A 16,422-nucleotide genomic window follows, 5' to 3' on the forward strand; every position below is an offset into this window, starting at 1 on the left:
AGTAGATGGATTTCAGAAAACGTGGTTAGATCAGCTCTTATCTAGTAAATATTAATCAACTACGATAGGTGCTCAGTATCATCTACCTTTATTAATATAGACTTAGCTTGCTACTTTTAAGGTGAACCCTTCTGCTTGGTGGAAATTTGTTCTTGTATCGACTGAAAGAAGAACACACAACATAAAAGTTGTGAGTTAAGTTTTATTCAGGAATCTTACTGAGGACTATAGCCCAGGAGACAGCCTCCCAGAGTGCTCTGAGAAACTACTCCAAAGAGGTAAGGGAGGGGCCAGGATATATCTGAACTTTTTTGCTGGGAAAAACATGCAGTCAAGCATAAAAAGATTACTGCTAGTCACAAGGAACAGACATCTCAAGTTAATAATTTTAGTGCTTTTCTGTACATGGAAAAATGTAAGAATCTGGGGTCATTGAAATTTTTCCTTACATATGCATCTTAACTATCTAGGGGCCAGTATATTCAAAGCACAGAATGCTTCCTGTTTTTCTCCATCCTGAATTCCCCCCAGGGTGCCCTCTCAGTGGGCATCTGCAGTGGCTAATGGCTGATCCTTGTAGAACTGGAATGGCAGGCAACATTTTTTTCTTTACACTTGCCGTATGAGTATCTCAGTTTAAAAACTATTCTGCACCCTGAACTCTTTATATGTAGGACATTTTCTCATCTTTTACCTATTAATTAGTGACAATCTCCTATTTTATTAGCACATTTGGGGATAACCCAGACATTCAACTAAAGTGCGCAATGCAAAAAGGAGCACAGCCCAGAATCTTGCTTATCAGAATGGAATGCGTCAATATTTAGATACCGAATTTTGTTTAAATAATGGACAGCTTTTTATGTCTTAGGGAGCGTCTCTGGCCCGGATGCTTTCTAGTTTCTTGAATGAGAAAATATTTATCAGCGCACTTAAGGTGAGTTTACAAAATTGTTTTTACCTGGAAAATAGTAAATATAAATTGCTTTGGCATGTTATTTATCTTAACCTTAACTTTTCTATTTTAACAGTCATATTTGGAGACATTTTCTTACTCAAATGCTGAGCAAGATGATCTATGGAGGCACTTTCAAATGGTAATTCTCTCATTTCCTGCCATGTTTTTGCTGAGTTGTTTTTTAAGATCGGGAGGCCATGTGTGTATGGTGATGCCACAGGAAAACCATCTTTCCTTGTTTGTGACACTCCTTTAAGTCAGGGGTTGCTTCTTTAGTCTTTACCACTATATTCCCAATGCCCAGAAGAGAGCCTGCATATGTTAGATCCATAAAAAATGTGTTCAGTGAATGAATGAATGAGTGAATGAATGAACTAAGGAAGGAACCATTCATATATAGAGAGTTGAACAGAATTAAATTTGGTCCAGAATATCACCCACTGGAATTATTGTACTATATAAATGAGGAAGAGAGTAGCTATGTAGTTTCTTTTAGGAGATTGCTACCTCAAAAGATTTTGATGATAAATATCTGCTTTTGTGATGATTTTTTTTAAAACAGGCCATAGATGACCAGAGTAAAATTCTTTTGCCAGCAACAGTAAAAAGCATCATGGACAGTTGGACACACCAGAGTGGTTTTCCAGTTATCACCTTAAATGTATCTACTGGCGTCATGAAACAGGAGCCATTTTATCTTGGAAAGGTTAAAAATCAGACCCTTCTAACCCACAGGTAGGTAGATTTGCTCCTCTATCTTCACCTTCCCTGGGATTGAGCTCTGATCAAATGGAAACCAGCCTGTGGGTGAGGAAGCATAACCCCTACTGGGTACACACCCTTCCATGAGGTGATTCTGGGATGGTGACTGAGTGCTCCATGCAGGATGTCGCTGGCGTGCTAGGATGGGGCAGAGCCCCTCATGTGCTGAGCAAGGCCAGAGACCTTCATTTAGGGGTTCAAGCAGTGCCCCTCCCCTGGGATATAGGGCCACACCCATGACCAAAGCTTTGGGTGTTATGCATTCTCTTCTGTCCTTTAGACAGAAGTCATGAATTAGTCGGAATTCTGTGTGAAAGGCAATAAAATAGAGCCTGAAAAGCCTCCTGTTAGTTAAGAAGAAAGGGGATCCTGTTGCAATGTTGTCTTCCCTTCCCTAGAAACGGAACTGAATGGTGACTGTATCCTTGAGGAATAATTCTGTGCATGTCTGCCCATGCACTTATCTGTGCTTCTGTAGCCATACCTAAAATGTTAGAATTATAGATCCCAAATTCAAACCTTAGGTAAGTCTTATTCAAAATCTCTTGAGTTTCAGTTGCCTTATCTATAAAGTAAATGTAATAACATATATCCCAGGGGATTGTTGTAGAAGTGAAATGGAATAATAAATATAAAGTGGCTTAACATTCATCACTTTCTCCTTCCCTTTCCTCCTCTTTCTTGTTAGATAATTTTCAACTTTTTAAAAAAAAATACATTTATTTATTTATTTTTGGCTGTGTTGTGTCTTTGTTGCTGCACGTGGGCTTTCTCTAGTTTTGGTGAGAGGGGGCTACTCTTTGTTGCAGTATGCGGGCTTCTCATTGATGTGGCTTCTCTTGTTGCAGAGCACAGGCTCTAGGCTCGTGGGCTTCAGTAGTTGTGGCATGTGGGCTCCGTAGCTGTGGCTCGCAGGCTCTAGAGCGCAGGCTGAGTAGTTGTGGCGCACGGCTTAGTTGTTCCACGGCATGGGGGATCTTCCTGGACCAGGGCTCAAACCCGTGTCCCCTGCATTGGCAGGTGGATTCTTAACCACTACGCCACCAGGGAAGCCCTTCCAACTGTTTTTGATAAAAGTTTTGATCCTCAGATCTCATTATATTAAGTATCAGCACAAATAAGTAATTAATTTTCATATATCACCACCAAAATTTTCAAGTTGTCCTACTCTTTCTTTAAAACCCCAGGGGAGGGAACAGGAGACATGCAATTCCCTTCTCCCTGTGATACTTCATGACTTGTGAGAAGAGGTGGCCTTAGCTATCACATAAGCAGAGACCCTCAGTTCAAAGTCTGAGAAACCAGACTTGTGAGCGTTTGAGCAAGATTGGAAATATTGCCCAAATTCCAAGTAGTGTGTCTCTTCAGATGACTAATGTCCTCCCTGTGGTCAGCGACTTCAACAATGTCATGTCCACCAATGTGGGAAGAATGCCAGCATTCAGTTAATATGAGTAATCTGGCTTATTTTTGTTGAACACTTTTCAGACGAGGAGAAAGCTTGAGGTGGAGAAGCATTTTGAAATGTTTGTCAAGCATTTTCTTCTTAACTGATTATTCAACTCTCTTGGCACAGATAGCTTTGGGTCTGTCTGTAGCATTTGAATGACCCCTGAGTAAGGCCAGGTGGCTGTAATTTAATATAAACAGGCCTTGAAAGTTTCAAATACAGGAGAGTCTTAGTAGCTACCTTAAATTATAAAAAGAAGCAAATCTATAAGACACAACAAGAGAGTAAACAAATAGCCAAAGCAAAACTGACTTGTGAAACAACAGTGAATAATTCTAAGAGCAAAGTCCTGCATATCCACAGGGAATGACCAAAGAATTTGAGTTCTGTTATTTTATCATCTTATTTAATATTGGCTCAGAGCTGATATTCTTACGTGTGAACATTAACTGAATTTTTAATTTTTTTCCAAAAAGTGACACGTGGATTGTACCTATTCTTTGGATAAAAAATGGAACTACACAGTCTTTAGTCTGGCTAGATAAAAGCAGCAGTAAGTAACAAATTTTTAAAAATATCTTCACATATATATGCAAATATATATACGTGTATGTATATATATGTGTGTGTAAACATATATATATATAAAGGCAGAGACTAAAATGTTGAAATGTCTATCTTTTGAAAAGCTATCTTGTTTAAAACTAAAATATTGTATCATTCTTGTTGAACATAGAGCTTTAAAGAAAAGTTTCTAATCAAAAGCCATTATATGTGAAAAAATATAATTATGTGGTAAGATCAATACATATTTTACAATATCTTTACTTTTTGTTTTATTGGACTTAGTGTTTAGAATTAAGAGGGTGTAGTACAGACATGTAGTAAAATATTTTTAAAATGTACCATTTCAAACTTTTCACCTGTTTCTTTGTAGAAGTATTCCCTGAAATGCAGGTTTCAGATTCTGATCATGACTGGGTGATTTTAAATTTGAATATGACTGGATATTATAGAGTTAACTATGATAAATTTGGTTGGAAGAAATTAAATCAACAGCTTGAAAAAGATCCTAAGGTAAGGTTATTTTTTTTACACCTTTTATTAAATATCATTAATATTGCACTCTCTAGCCTTTAGAGGTTGAGCTTTCATTAACCTGTCTGGTGGGAACCTGACCCCCTGTTGCCAACCCTCACCCCAAGGCATACTGGATTTTTTTTTCTTATTCTTAGAAGGGAGAGGTTTTGGTTGAATGCATCGTGTTTTTGAACATTAATCTCACTTTTCCACAATAATTTTACCTTTCTAGGTAAAAAAATCAGAAGAATTTCCTATTAACCATTAACTTTGTGATCTTAGGCAAGTTAAATGTTCTGCTTCAATTTCTTCACTTTAAAATGGGAATAATATCATATCTTTCTTATTCCTTACGAGGATTAGAGATGATGTAAGTAAACATATACTTAAAATTTCAAAGCCCATAATAGGTGCCAGTACGTATATGCTGGAAAATGTTAATTTTCTAAAAACTGTATTTTCACCCTCCCTCAAAGGAGAGAATTTAATTCACAAGCTATCAGTAATAATCCAATATTGCTTTAAGTTGTAAAACAACTGTAAATTATTATGCAATATAGAAATATTAAAACATTGGCTAGCTCTTATCAGTCAGATTTTAATTGGTTGAATTAAACCAAATCTCCATTGGTGGAGATGGATGCTGGCTTAGAGGTCTATAGAGTTGGCTCTGCTGTGAAATCTTGGGCTGTTCATTTAGTCTCTATTCATAAAACTAGAGAGTTGAACTAAAAGATATCTTAGGTGTCTCTCTCTTCGAAAGTTCTGTGAGTCACACAGCAGCCTCTCTGGCAGGAGAGGCAGTGCACAGTATACTGGTCCAGAGCTCGGGTTCTGGGTCAGGTAGACTTGTGTTCTTATTTTTGTTCATCATGTACCAGATGTGTGACCTTGGGCCTCTTGTTTGCCCAGTGATGCCTTGGGTTCCTTATCAGTATAATAATGGGTGTAATAGACCTTAAAGGGTTGTTGTGAAGATTAAATAAGGTGATGTGTGTATTATGTTTAACAGAGGCCTGACACAGTTCGGGCATTCAGAACATGATCAGTAATTTTAAAAAATTATCATTGGTCTTTTGAATAAAGGTACAAAAAACAGTTATAATAATACTTTATTAAAAAATCTTTTTCAGAGTAGCTAAATTCTTTTTAATTTCTAAGGGCAGTCTTAGCCATGGAAGCACTAGGTCATGCCATTATAGCTATGATTTCTTGAAACCCGTGTAGATTTACTTATTGAAAAACCGGGGTCAATTATTCCTACAACATAATTGCTGAGCAAATAAAACATTTCTATTATTAATATTAATCTAGAAAATGTAAGTGTTATTATTACTGCCAGAAAAGATATGCGACTACAACAAAGGAGAGAATTAAGCTTGGCTTGTTCAGATGCTTAAAGGGATGTTGTGAAGATATATTTTCTGGGACCACACATATGAACATACTGGGGGGGTATTGAAGGACTGCTGTAGGAAACTTTGGGCACCCTTAGGACACAAGCTGAGACAGAGACCTGTGGCCTAACAACGCCAGGGAGCTCAAACCGAAGCCTGAGGAGTTAGGTTGGCAGTTGACTCCTGCCTTTTCATGATTCAAAGGCCTCTGTTGGTGGTATTGTCAAATTAGTAAACTCTTGAGAAGAGAGATACCATTGAAAAAGAGTACCTCACTATTGCCAAAATAGTGCTAAGTAATATTCTTTAAGGCTTCCTATGCCAAAAAGTCCCCTGACAACAATTTGGACATTGTGATACAATTTAATGTATACTTTCTGTTTTGGAGAGGCCCTTTAAACTTGGCTTCCTGTTTTATTTTTTAACATGCTGTTTTTCACAGAGTATTTTGGCAAAACTCTCAGCCATATTTAAGCCTTATGATTGATGTCCAGAGGGATCACTTATCAAAAGCAGATGTATAATGAATAAATTTTGGGGACTATCCTTAGAAATGATCATTTCTCTGTACATAATTCACATGAAAGTGCTTTGTAAGCAGCAGTGATCTTTAAATGTTGTTATTATTTTGAAAATGATTTTTTCACTAACAATGTTCTCATCTTTTCCTGAACATTTTTGGATCTCATTTGCAGGCTATTCCTGTTATTCACAGACTTCAGTTGGTTGATGATGCCTTTTCCTTGTCTAAGTGAGTATATTTTCTTCTTTCATCATTTTAGCGTGTACCTTGAGAAATTTATAAAAATAATAACCTCATCACTATGAACTTGGTTCTTTAGTATACACAGGCCCTAACTTATTAAGATTAGGATCAAATTCTGTGGTTATTGTGGAATTTATGATATAAAAGTTGCTAGAATATGCAACAACATGGATGAACATTGAGGACATTAAGCTACGTGAAATAAGCCAGGCACAGAAAGACAAATACTGTATGTTTCCATTTACATGAGGTACTTAAAATCAGAGAGACAGAAAGACTGGTGGTTGCCAAGGGCTGGTGCAGGAGGGTGGGAGGGGGGAATGGGGAGATATTGTTTAATGGGTATAGAGTTTCAGTTTCACAAGATGAAAAGAATTATGGAGATGGATAGTGATGATGGTTGCACAACATTATGAATGTATTTTTAAAAAATTTTTATTGGCGTACAGTTGATTTACAAGGTTGTGTTAGTTTCTGCTGTACAGCAAAGTGCATCAGTTATACATATGAATGTATTTAATACTAGCGAACCATACACTTTAAAACGGTTAAGAAGACAAATGTTATGTGTATTTTGCAACAATAAAAAAAATTAGAAAAAAAGGCAATTCAGAAAAGTCATTATCAGGATAAGAGCAATAACATCCACTACTATTAGAAATGAAAGCCACAGAAAACAATGTTTTTTACAACAATTTGACAAGAAGGAATATGTTCTTTCTCAAGTCAAAACTTGGTAGTTAATTATATGAAAATCGTATATTTTCAATCAAATTAGCTTTGGTATAATAAGGTTTAAACTGATTATGGAGAAACTTTGAAAGACTCTTAAAGGAGCAGCAAAGAAAATTCAGTGTTTTAAAAGGAAGCCCTGAGGGGAAGAGGATGGGGGGATAGATTGGGAGTTTGGGATTGACATGTACACACTGCTGTATTTAAAATAAAACGCCTGGGACTTCCCTGGTGACGCAGTGGTTAAGAATCCGCCTGCCCATGCAGGGGACACGGCTTCGATCCTGGTCCAGGAAGATCCCACATGCCGCGGAGCAACTAAGCCCGTGCGCCACAGCTGCTGAGCCTGCGCTCTAGAGCCCTTGAGCCACAACTACTGAGCCCGTGTGCCACAATTACTGATCCTGCACACCTAGAGCCTGTGCTCCGCAACAAGAGAAGCCACCGCAATGAGAAGCCTGCACAACACAAGGAAGAGTAGCCCCTGCTCGCCACAACTAGAGAAAGCCTGCGTGCAGCAATGAAGACCCAACACAGCCAAAAATAAAATAAATAAATTTGTAAAAATAAATAAATAAAATAAAATGCCTTTCCATGAGAAAAAAAAAAAAGGAAGCCCTTGAAGGAAAACCTTTAGAAGAATGCAGTAGAGATGATGTAAATAGAAAAAAGTAATAGTGTTTAAATATTTATAGGATTACTGCAAAATGTATAAGAATCATTATTTTTAAAATCTCGATCAAGAGTAAAAGCTTAGGTAAAATACAAGCGATTCAGACTTGCATTTGTAAAGACTGTTAAATGTTAAAATGGATAAATTTAGGAAGATTGTAGAAGATGTGATCATATTTTTCTAAGATACTGGAAGTTAAGGAAATAAAGTAATTGATGTATCCAAAAAAAAAAAAAAAAGTTTCTGGAAATAAATAGACTATCAATTAAGATTTTGAAGTGATTTTTGTTACCTAAAAATGATGACTGTAGGTATAATTTTAATGAGACTGAATTTTAGTGTAATACAGAATTATTGATTTCATTTATATTGGATTTACTCAATATAAGATCTGCTGATAAGTTTCTAACCAGGAAAATGAATGTATGTTCAGAACTTAAATTCCAGACAGTAAAATTAAGGAGTACACATAATAAATGATGCAGTGTGTTCTCTCTTTCTTTGGCCTGTTGTATTTCTTGAATGAAGGTCTGCATGTTTTATCCCTCGTTTTTTTACTACTTTTCCCCATGTGATGTACAGCACATTTCCCCGCCCACTACTTTGCTGAAACATTTCTCTAAGATTATCATGACTTTATACTGTTAACCACATCCTCCTGCAAACTTCTCTTTTGACTTCCTGGGGCTCCAATATGCAAACCTAGCTTTCCTCCAGGATCTGACTTCTCTTTTTCCTGCTGCCGTGAGCATCCTTAAGACCAATCATGATTATGTTACTTTCTTCTATCTTTCCTCTGGATAATTCATGCCTTCTGATGGTTTCAGTGATCATTTTATTATGTACATGTACAGTGCCTAGCAGATATAAGGTACGCAATAAATGTTTATGAAAGGATATGTTGATGACTTCTAAATCTAGATGTCTATTTGTCTCCTCCTGTCTTCTGTTTATCCTGTGGTCATTTAAATTCAGTACCTTAAACATTGAACTTTATTTCTGTCTCTAAATTGCTCCTGCTATCAATTTCTCTCTGTCTGTCGAAGCTACTACTACTTTTCCCATCCCCACACTTGAAACATCAGCGATATCGTTGACTGCTCTCTCTCTCTCTCCATCTCCCATCAAGTCATCATGTCTTATCTATTCATTCTGGGGTTCTGGGGAATGTCTTTTGGATTCTCACCTCACTTACCACCTTCACTGCTTCCATGCTAAGCCAAGCTTTCATCACCCTTTGCCTAGCCTATTGCATTAGCTTCCAGCCTTTAGTCCTTTAGAATTCTATTTATATTAGAATTCCATTCTGTTTTCTGCAGCACAGTTGCAACAAAATTTTAAGGCATTGATTTCATGATGTTACCCCGGTTGTTTAAACACCTTCCCACCACATGTAAACTCTTCATCCTGATACTCAAGGCTCTCCACACTTTTGATTCACCTTACCTATTAACCCCCATCTCTCACTACACATAAAAGAAATTCCCTGCCTCGGTTAACTTGGTCTGCCCATCACACTAATTCCCACTTTATCTTCTTGCCCATCACACTAATTCCCACTTTAAACTGCCTTCCTCTATCTCTCTACTTATTCCAATCCTACCCTTCCTTCACTGCTTTTCTCAAGTTCCTTCTCCAGAAGGCCTCCCTGCCTCTCCCATCACACGCATATATTTTTCTTCTTTGCTACTTTATTGTATTCGTTGCCTCTGCTAGGGCCTTTTATTAACACCTTCTTATGTGCAAGTCTCAGCTCTTCACTAAGTAATAAGCTCCTCGCTGGTAAGCAAGAGGAGTGTCCTATTTGTGTTCACTTGTTTTGTGTTCCTACTAGTATCTGGCAGAGCATTAGATAGAGAATGACTTTTAATTAATACTTGTTGAATGGAAATTATAGTCTCTTAAGAATGTATACTAAATGCACAAATATTCTAGTGCCTGACAATCAGCCCAACACTTGGCCTGGATTTTCTACAACCTCCAAGAATTTGGGCACTTGAACCTAACAAACTGAAATTGAGGGTCTGTCCACATTGCTTGGGTTCCACTTCATCAATGAGATGGGACTTTTACCCTCTAGCTTCTTGATTTCATATACCTTATTGAAGTCAGGCACTGAGGCATGGAACAAATATGAGTTTTTGAGTCTGTGGTTTTTTTTTAAACCAAACAGAAACAGTTATATAGAGATTGAAACAGCACTTGATTTAACCAAGTACCTTGCTGAAGAAGATGAAATCATAGTGTGGCATGCAGTTTTGGTGAACCTAGTGACCAGGGATCTTGTTTCTGATGTGAACAACCATGATATATATCCACTATTAAAGGTAATTTCATTCTTTGTTAGATGGGTTTTTTTTTTAATTTCTGTCTTCCTCCTTCCATATTTTAGATAGTGTCTGTGAAAGCAGTCTTTCCCAAAATGATAGTCTATTTGTTCTGTATATATTCATTTTCTTAGGAATGGTTGTTTACTCTTAGAAGAAAATACCTTAGTCATAGACCTGGTCTAGGAGATGAGTATGAGAGAAGTTTGGACAGTTTCTTAATTCCTGGTGAGGTATAAATGTGTCTTAAGAAACCAGAAGTGGATGGAAATGGTATGCCTTTTTTTTTCTTATAAAAAAAAGGATAGTATCTATTAACAACTGTTTCCCTAAAAGATTCTTAGTCAAACAGAATGATTTTTCACAATTCTATATCCATGATTTATATACTCTGATTTATAGGGCCGGCACTTAAAACCAGAGAGTTATATGCCAAAAAAGTAAACATTTTGAAGCTGCTTTTGATATTGGGAAGAGAGATGGGGAAATTAGAGTTAATGAATGAAGAAATAACCATGCCATCTTGTCCTTATAAAAGGGGAAAATAACATCTATAAAAGGGGAAATTTCTGTTATTACATCTTTAACAGTGATCATAAGAAAGATGGCACAGGTAAAACCAAAGCCAAAGTTTGGGAGCAGCCCCTTGGAGAGTTAAGGGCCACAGACAAAACAGCAAGTGTGTTCGGTGATGATTCCAAGTGAGATTCTGGGACAGTCTGAAGGCGAGATCACAAGCACTTCGGGGTTCCAGACTTTCTTTTATCTAGTGTACAAAGTGCTGATGGGAACATACTTGAATGTGGCATGGCGACCAATAGGAGAAGGCACTTGTTGGTGGGATCGAGGTGGCTCACTGATAACATCTGATCACTGGTTTTGAGTAAAGAAGTAAAAGCTAATGTTTGTTTTTAAAAATTTCAATGAATAACATTAATTTATTCTGAGGGATGTATTGGTAAGTGTATGACTATTGTAATCTTATTATTTACCAGCCGATAGCTCAATTGAAGAAATTTTATTTTGGAGTCAGAGCTTAAATTAGTCCAAGGCATAAATCAGTATTCCTTGGTTTTTTAGAGATATATATACTAAGCATGGAAGTTTCAAGGTAGAAAGTTTGTTTTATATTTCTCCATTTTTTCTCTATTTTAAAGACAACTGGAAATGTTTGGGTGATAGTAAATGATAAGAATGGTTAATATTTATTGAGTTCCTACTATATGCCAAGCAGTGTGCTGACACACATCATATTGTTTACGTATTGCTTATGTTTGAGGAAACTGAATGTATAGAGGTTTAAAAAGTTATACATTTAGTGACAAATAAAGATTATTTCTGAAGAAATATCTGTCACCTCTCTGTTAATGTCTTTTCAGACAAAGAGAAAAGCAGTGTAAATTGGGTGTTGTGAGCAGAACTAACAGTGTATTTTCTTTATTGTTTATAGAAGTATCTGTTAAAGAGACTTATCTCAATATGGAATACTTATTCAACTATAATTCGTGAAAATGTGGCAACATTGCAGGATGACTATTTAGCTCTGTAAGTACTTTTTGAGCAGTGATCATTGAATTAAATAATTCATATTGATGGATAGGCTTCCAGATTCATAAAATAAGATACTAATAGTTATGATTCACTGAGATATTTGTGTGCCATTTGAGAATAGTAGATTTGGGATTGGTGAGCTACATGTATCCTAATAGGAAATAGTAGTTTGGGAATCTTAATTTACCTGCAAAGCACATACAAGTACACACAGGAATTTATAGCTTGATATTCTCAAATCTTAGGCTACTGGTTGAAATCTTAAGTATGTGGTACTATTGATGAAGGGTTGTGCTAAGCAAAACCAGCCTATACAAACAAATTGAAGGGTATGGGAAGAACACAGGGGGAAAATAATCCCCTCTGTATATTCTTGATGACAGAGGGAAAAATTCCATTATTTATGTCAGACAGAAATTCTAACATTATGCAGATATGATTAGGGAGGTTGACAGTGAACTGTATCAGTCATCTGTGTGTGAGCATGACCAAGTATTGCAAACAATTTCCCCATCATTGGTTCGGTTAGGGGACTATGCCTGTTGTCATGCTGCTCTGGGAAGGGGGTGAAAGGCAAAGCAGGGCTGCAGTACCTCTGGCCTCCCTGTGACACAAGGTTTGTGTGTGTAGGCTGGGCTTCCAGATTTAGCGAGGGAATCTGTGACCAACAATGAATGGTACAGGGATTATATTTACAGCTCTAGTCAACATCAAGCCGAAACCAATTAGTCCAAGTAAGAAATACAAAAGGTGGTTATTCTCTCTCACGAGCATCCTTCTGAGAGGGGAGAAATTTTAGAGCTAGGGCGTGTGAATGGGCGAACATAGGGTTGGATTTACAGATGGATGGAAGACAGTGGGGATGAACTAGGATGGAAAGTGGGTAGGCAAGTTGTATAGGCAAACAGAAAGGCCCAGCCAGGCAGCCCCTTTGTTAACCAGCCATGGCCTTGGCTCTCCTAAACTGGCCTGAAGTGACCTGCTTTTTGTAGCATCCCTGGGCCAGTTCTCTTCAGAGCAATCTCAGGGAGTTAGACTGTGCTTCCAGAGAATTCCATCTTGCTGCTGCCAGCTTGGGGTGGGTGGGGAGAGGAGTGAATGTGTAAATGAGTGCTCAGAACTGTCTCTCAGAAGGTCTCCCCCCCTGGAGATTCTACTTCTGCTTATCAGAAGGTCAGGCCAGGCTGGGATGAAACTGGAGGGAGGGTGGAGCAATGGAGATTTGGCTCTTGGCATTTTCCAGAAACTTCTGACCCACTTGAATTCCTTTACCTCTTACTCCAAACTGCAACACCTCAAGGCACCGCTCATTTGGATTTATCATTGTTCTTCTCCATGTTCTTTTGAACTTATTTCATTTGCAATCATAATGTGTACCTCTGCTCAGCTACAAAAACAAAGCAGAAACCTCCGTTCTTTTTCTGGAGACACAGTTAATAGCCAGGAAGAGCAGAGGAAGAAACAGAAGCTTAAGCCAGGGGAGGCTCGCTGTCGAAGGAGAGAAGTAAACCATCCCCTCTGTTCTCATGTGCAGAGAAAGAACTTTATTTTTAAGTGTGTTATATCAGATACTTAAAAGTCATTTTTTTTTTATCTGTAAGGGAGTTATTATATAAGGGAGGAAAAATAAATTGATAACAGATGTGACGTGTGTGTACACCCGTGTGTGTTTGAGGGAGATGAAGGAAGGCAGTAATTTATTTCTTATCTTCAAAAAGTACCAGTCTTGGAGCTTGTTTGGTGCCTGAGAGCCTCTCAGCAAATATTTCCCTGAACCTTAAATACAGTTGCCATCCACAAAGGCTATTTTTTAACAAACCTGATGTTATTGGAAGGATGTTTTAAAATACCCATCTTTTTATGAAACACATATTCTTGGCGGCAGAAAAAATAAATGTAGTAATGAAAAATACATGTTTTTCTTCGATATTTCCTTCAAGAATATCACTGGAGAAACTTTTTGGAACTGCGTGTTGGTTGGGTCTTGAAGACTGTCTTCAGCTGTCAAGAGACCTCTTCAGAAACTGGATGAACCATCCAGAGAATGAGTAAGTGTAATATTGTAATTGCCCTTCTTTTTGTCCTGTTTCAGCACCAACAATTTCTCTGCCTTTTGATGCTCTTACTCTGGGAATGAACATTTTGTTTTTACTTAGATAATCTCTCTCTCTTACTATTTTTTTCAAATGTCCTTTAAAAAAACACACACACAATTGTCTCATGGAGGTCTGTGCATAGCAATAGATTAGAATTTATACACGGAATTCTCATCCAGGACCTCTCATTGCCAGTGCATTCCCTAATAAGCACCTGTGCTTATTTCGAGTCTTATTTAGGTTGTTCATTATAGTTATTTATTCACATATGTAAAAGTGCATCAGTGCATCTCTTTCTGTGTAAGTTTGCAGTCTCACTGACACCTGAGACCAACACTCTGTCATTTTGGTGTTATTATATTACCTTTAAAATATGACCTCAGATGGACTCTTAGAAAATGTGATAATAAGATATGAAACCAAACGGAGTTATCAACATAACACTGTCTGTACTGTTCTAATTTACTTCTCCCTCAAAACTCCTTAGTTTCTAAACTAATTTGACGATCTCAAGATGTTAATATGAATGAGTTTTTACAATTGCTTCTCTAGATTCCTACTTTTGATATTTATATCTGAGATCACAGACATTTTTTCTAGATTTATACTTCTAAATGTATGACAACCTAGATTAACATATAACTTAACTACTATGAAAAATATCATTGCATGTTATACCTTACAGAATACCTTATCCGATTAAAAATGTGATTTTATGTTATGGCATTGCCTTGGGAAATGATAAAGAATGGGATTTTTTGTTAAATATCTACAATAATAAAACAAAGGAAGAAGAAAGGATTCAACTTGCTTATGCAATGAGCTGCAGTAAAGATCCATGGATACTTAACAGGTGATTATTACAACTTACCTTGAAAGGGTTCTTGGTGGAAGAATGCAATTAATAAACCAAAGGGAGAAAAATAGAAATAAGCTAATATAAGAATTAATATGAAACATCCTTATAATTCAGTAACTTAGAACCATATGGGATTTTAACTCCATTTATTTAAATTTACTCTTTCCATGGGATAATGTTTACGTATTTATTTTCTGCCACATGCGCTTTTACAGATATATGGAGTATGCCATCACTACATCTCCATTCACTTTTAATGAAACAAATATAATCGAAGCTGTGGCAGCCTCTGAAGTTGGCCGATACGTTGCAAAGGACTTTTTAATCAACAATTGGCAAGCTGTGAGTGAAAGGTAAGGAGGAAATGTGAGACCTCTCTTTCATTTAGGTCATTGGTTTGGTGCTAGTGGCTCAACTTTAGTCTGGCCAGGTCACTAAAGTCCTTTGCATTGATCAGAAAACTGATAAATTTTCCTGCGTTTAGTCTCACCACAAATTAGCTGTGTGAAAGATAAGGTCACTTATCCTCAGTTTTGCCTTTTTGTGTGAATGTAGATTTGCATGGGGGACTTATCTACCTCAGTTTCCCACTGTGCCCACTAAGAATCTTGTCTTCAGAGACCCAGATTAGAGCAAGTCATGTTTTTTGGTATGAGTGCACATCATCCATTCATTTCTTTTGTGAAGTACATCACCATATCTTTAAGAAACAGCAATGTTCATTACCACATAAGCTTGGATATTGCTTGTGCCTTTTGTCAGATTCCCTTTGTGTATCTGGCTTCCATGTTCTCAAACTTTTTATATTTCTCACCTTTTAAGATTAAATCTGCTTGCTACTTAGCCTGCCAGGTAAAATAGACGTTGAAATGCACAAGTCAGGCAGCATACCCTCGATAGCTGCTCTTTCTAGAACATGACTTAACCATACGTTCGTTTTGCGAGGGGTGGGAGGGTGGATCAAGCCGTTTTATTGAGGGGCTTCAGGGGAGGGTCGAAGGGCTGGGAAGACAAGGAGATCTGACAGCATCCTTCTCCAGGCCAGGATCTCCCCAGCTTCACAGTCTCTGAAAGCCTGAAACATACATTCTGAAAAGCCTCGAATAATATGTCCTACAACTATTCGCATACTGAAGAGTTAGCAGATCAGAGTAGCCAACAGTTCAGGTACATACACAGCTGTAAAGTTGGAAGATACTTTTTGCAAATAAATTTAGGTCTTTGGAACAGAGGATATATTTAGAATATAAATGTTTAAGAATCTGAATATGGTTCTCTTATACAGCAAAATAATGGAATGTTTTTCTTTTACGGACATGTATTGAACACCTTTACAATACACCAAAAATGTATTTTTAAATCAGAAATTTTAAACATGTAGATAAAATCTCTTTTGTACAGTACCGTTTTTCTGGCTTATCAGGGGGACATGCATAGCGTACTCACATATTGAGAAAATTGTCCTTATCTCTTGTTTTAAATTATCATTCTAGGTTCATTGTTCAGAGAGCCTTATGACCTTGGGGGTAAATGATGTCTTCCATTTTTGTTTAAGTCATTAAAGGTAATGCCCTCCTTCCCAGGTCCTACTTCCCAGTGGGAATTTGGGAGTTGGGTATACATCAGAAGTATTTACTCAGGTCGCCTTGTTCCATGAGGTTTCAGAGGTTCCAGCCTCGTAGGGCTGTCTGTTACTTTCTGTTCTCTCTCCCTGGAGCTTGTATCGAAAGCTCTGACCCCCATGCCCTCTCTCGGGCTGACATGCCTGGCT

The 16,422-nt window shown here is 37.4% G+C and overlaps 1 protein-coding gene across 2 annotated transcripts in view; it reads left to right on the plus strand.

Annotated features, from left to right (window-relative positions):
* The window catches only part of LVRN (laeverin), a 164,618-nt gene that overhangs the window by 138,387 nt on the left and 9,809 nt on the right, over window positions 1-16,422 (plus strand). For both annotated transcript variants that reach the window (XM_082375682.1, XM_082375681.1), the window contains 11 exons: window positions 872-937; window positions 1,032-1,097; window positions 1,521-1,693; window positions 3,647-3,723; window positions 4,108-4,247; window positions 6,343-6,398; window positions 9,992-10,145; window positions 11,596-11,690; window positions 13,637-13,744; window positions 14,478-14,645; window positions 14,867-15,004. In XM_082375682.1, coding sequence (XP_082231808.1) covers window positions 872-937; window positions 1,032-1,097; window positions 1,521-1,693; window positions 3,647-3,723; window positions 4,108-4,247; window positions 6,343-6,398; window positions 9,992-10,145; window positions 11,596-11,690; window positions 13,637-13,744; window positions 14,478-14,645; window positions 14,867-15,004 — 1,241 coding nt within the window. The remainder of the gene's footprint in view (window positions 1-871; window positions 938-1,031; window positions 1,098-1,520; window positions 1,694-3,646; window positions 3,724-4,107; window positions 4,248-6,342; window positions 6,399-9,991; window positions 10,146-11,595; window positions 11,691-13,636; window positions 13,745-14,477; window positions 14,646-14,866; window positions 15,005-16,422) is intronic.

The sequence above is a fragment of the Balaenoptera borealis genome, assembly GCF_965194805.1.
Source record: "Balaenoptera borealis genome assembly, chromosome: 2".
Classification (NCBI taxonomy): domain Eukaryota; kingdom Metazoa; phylum Chordata; class Mammalia; order Artiodactyla; family Balaenopteridae; genus Balaenoptera; species Balaenoptera borealis.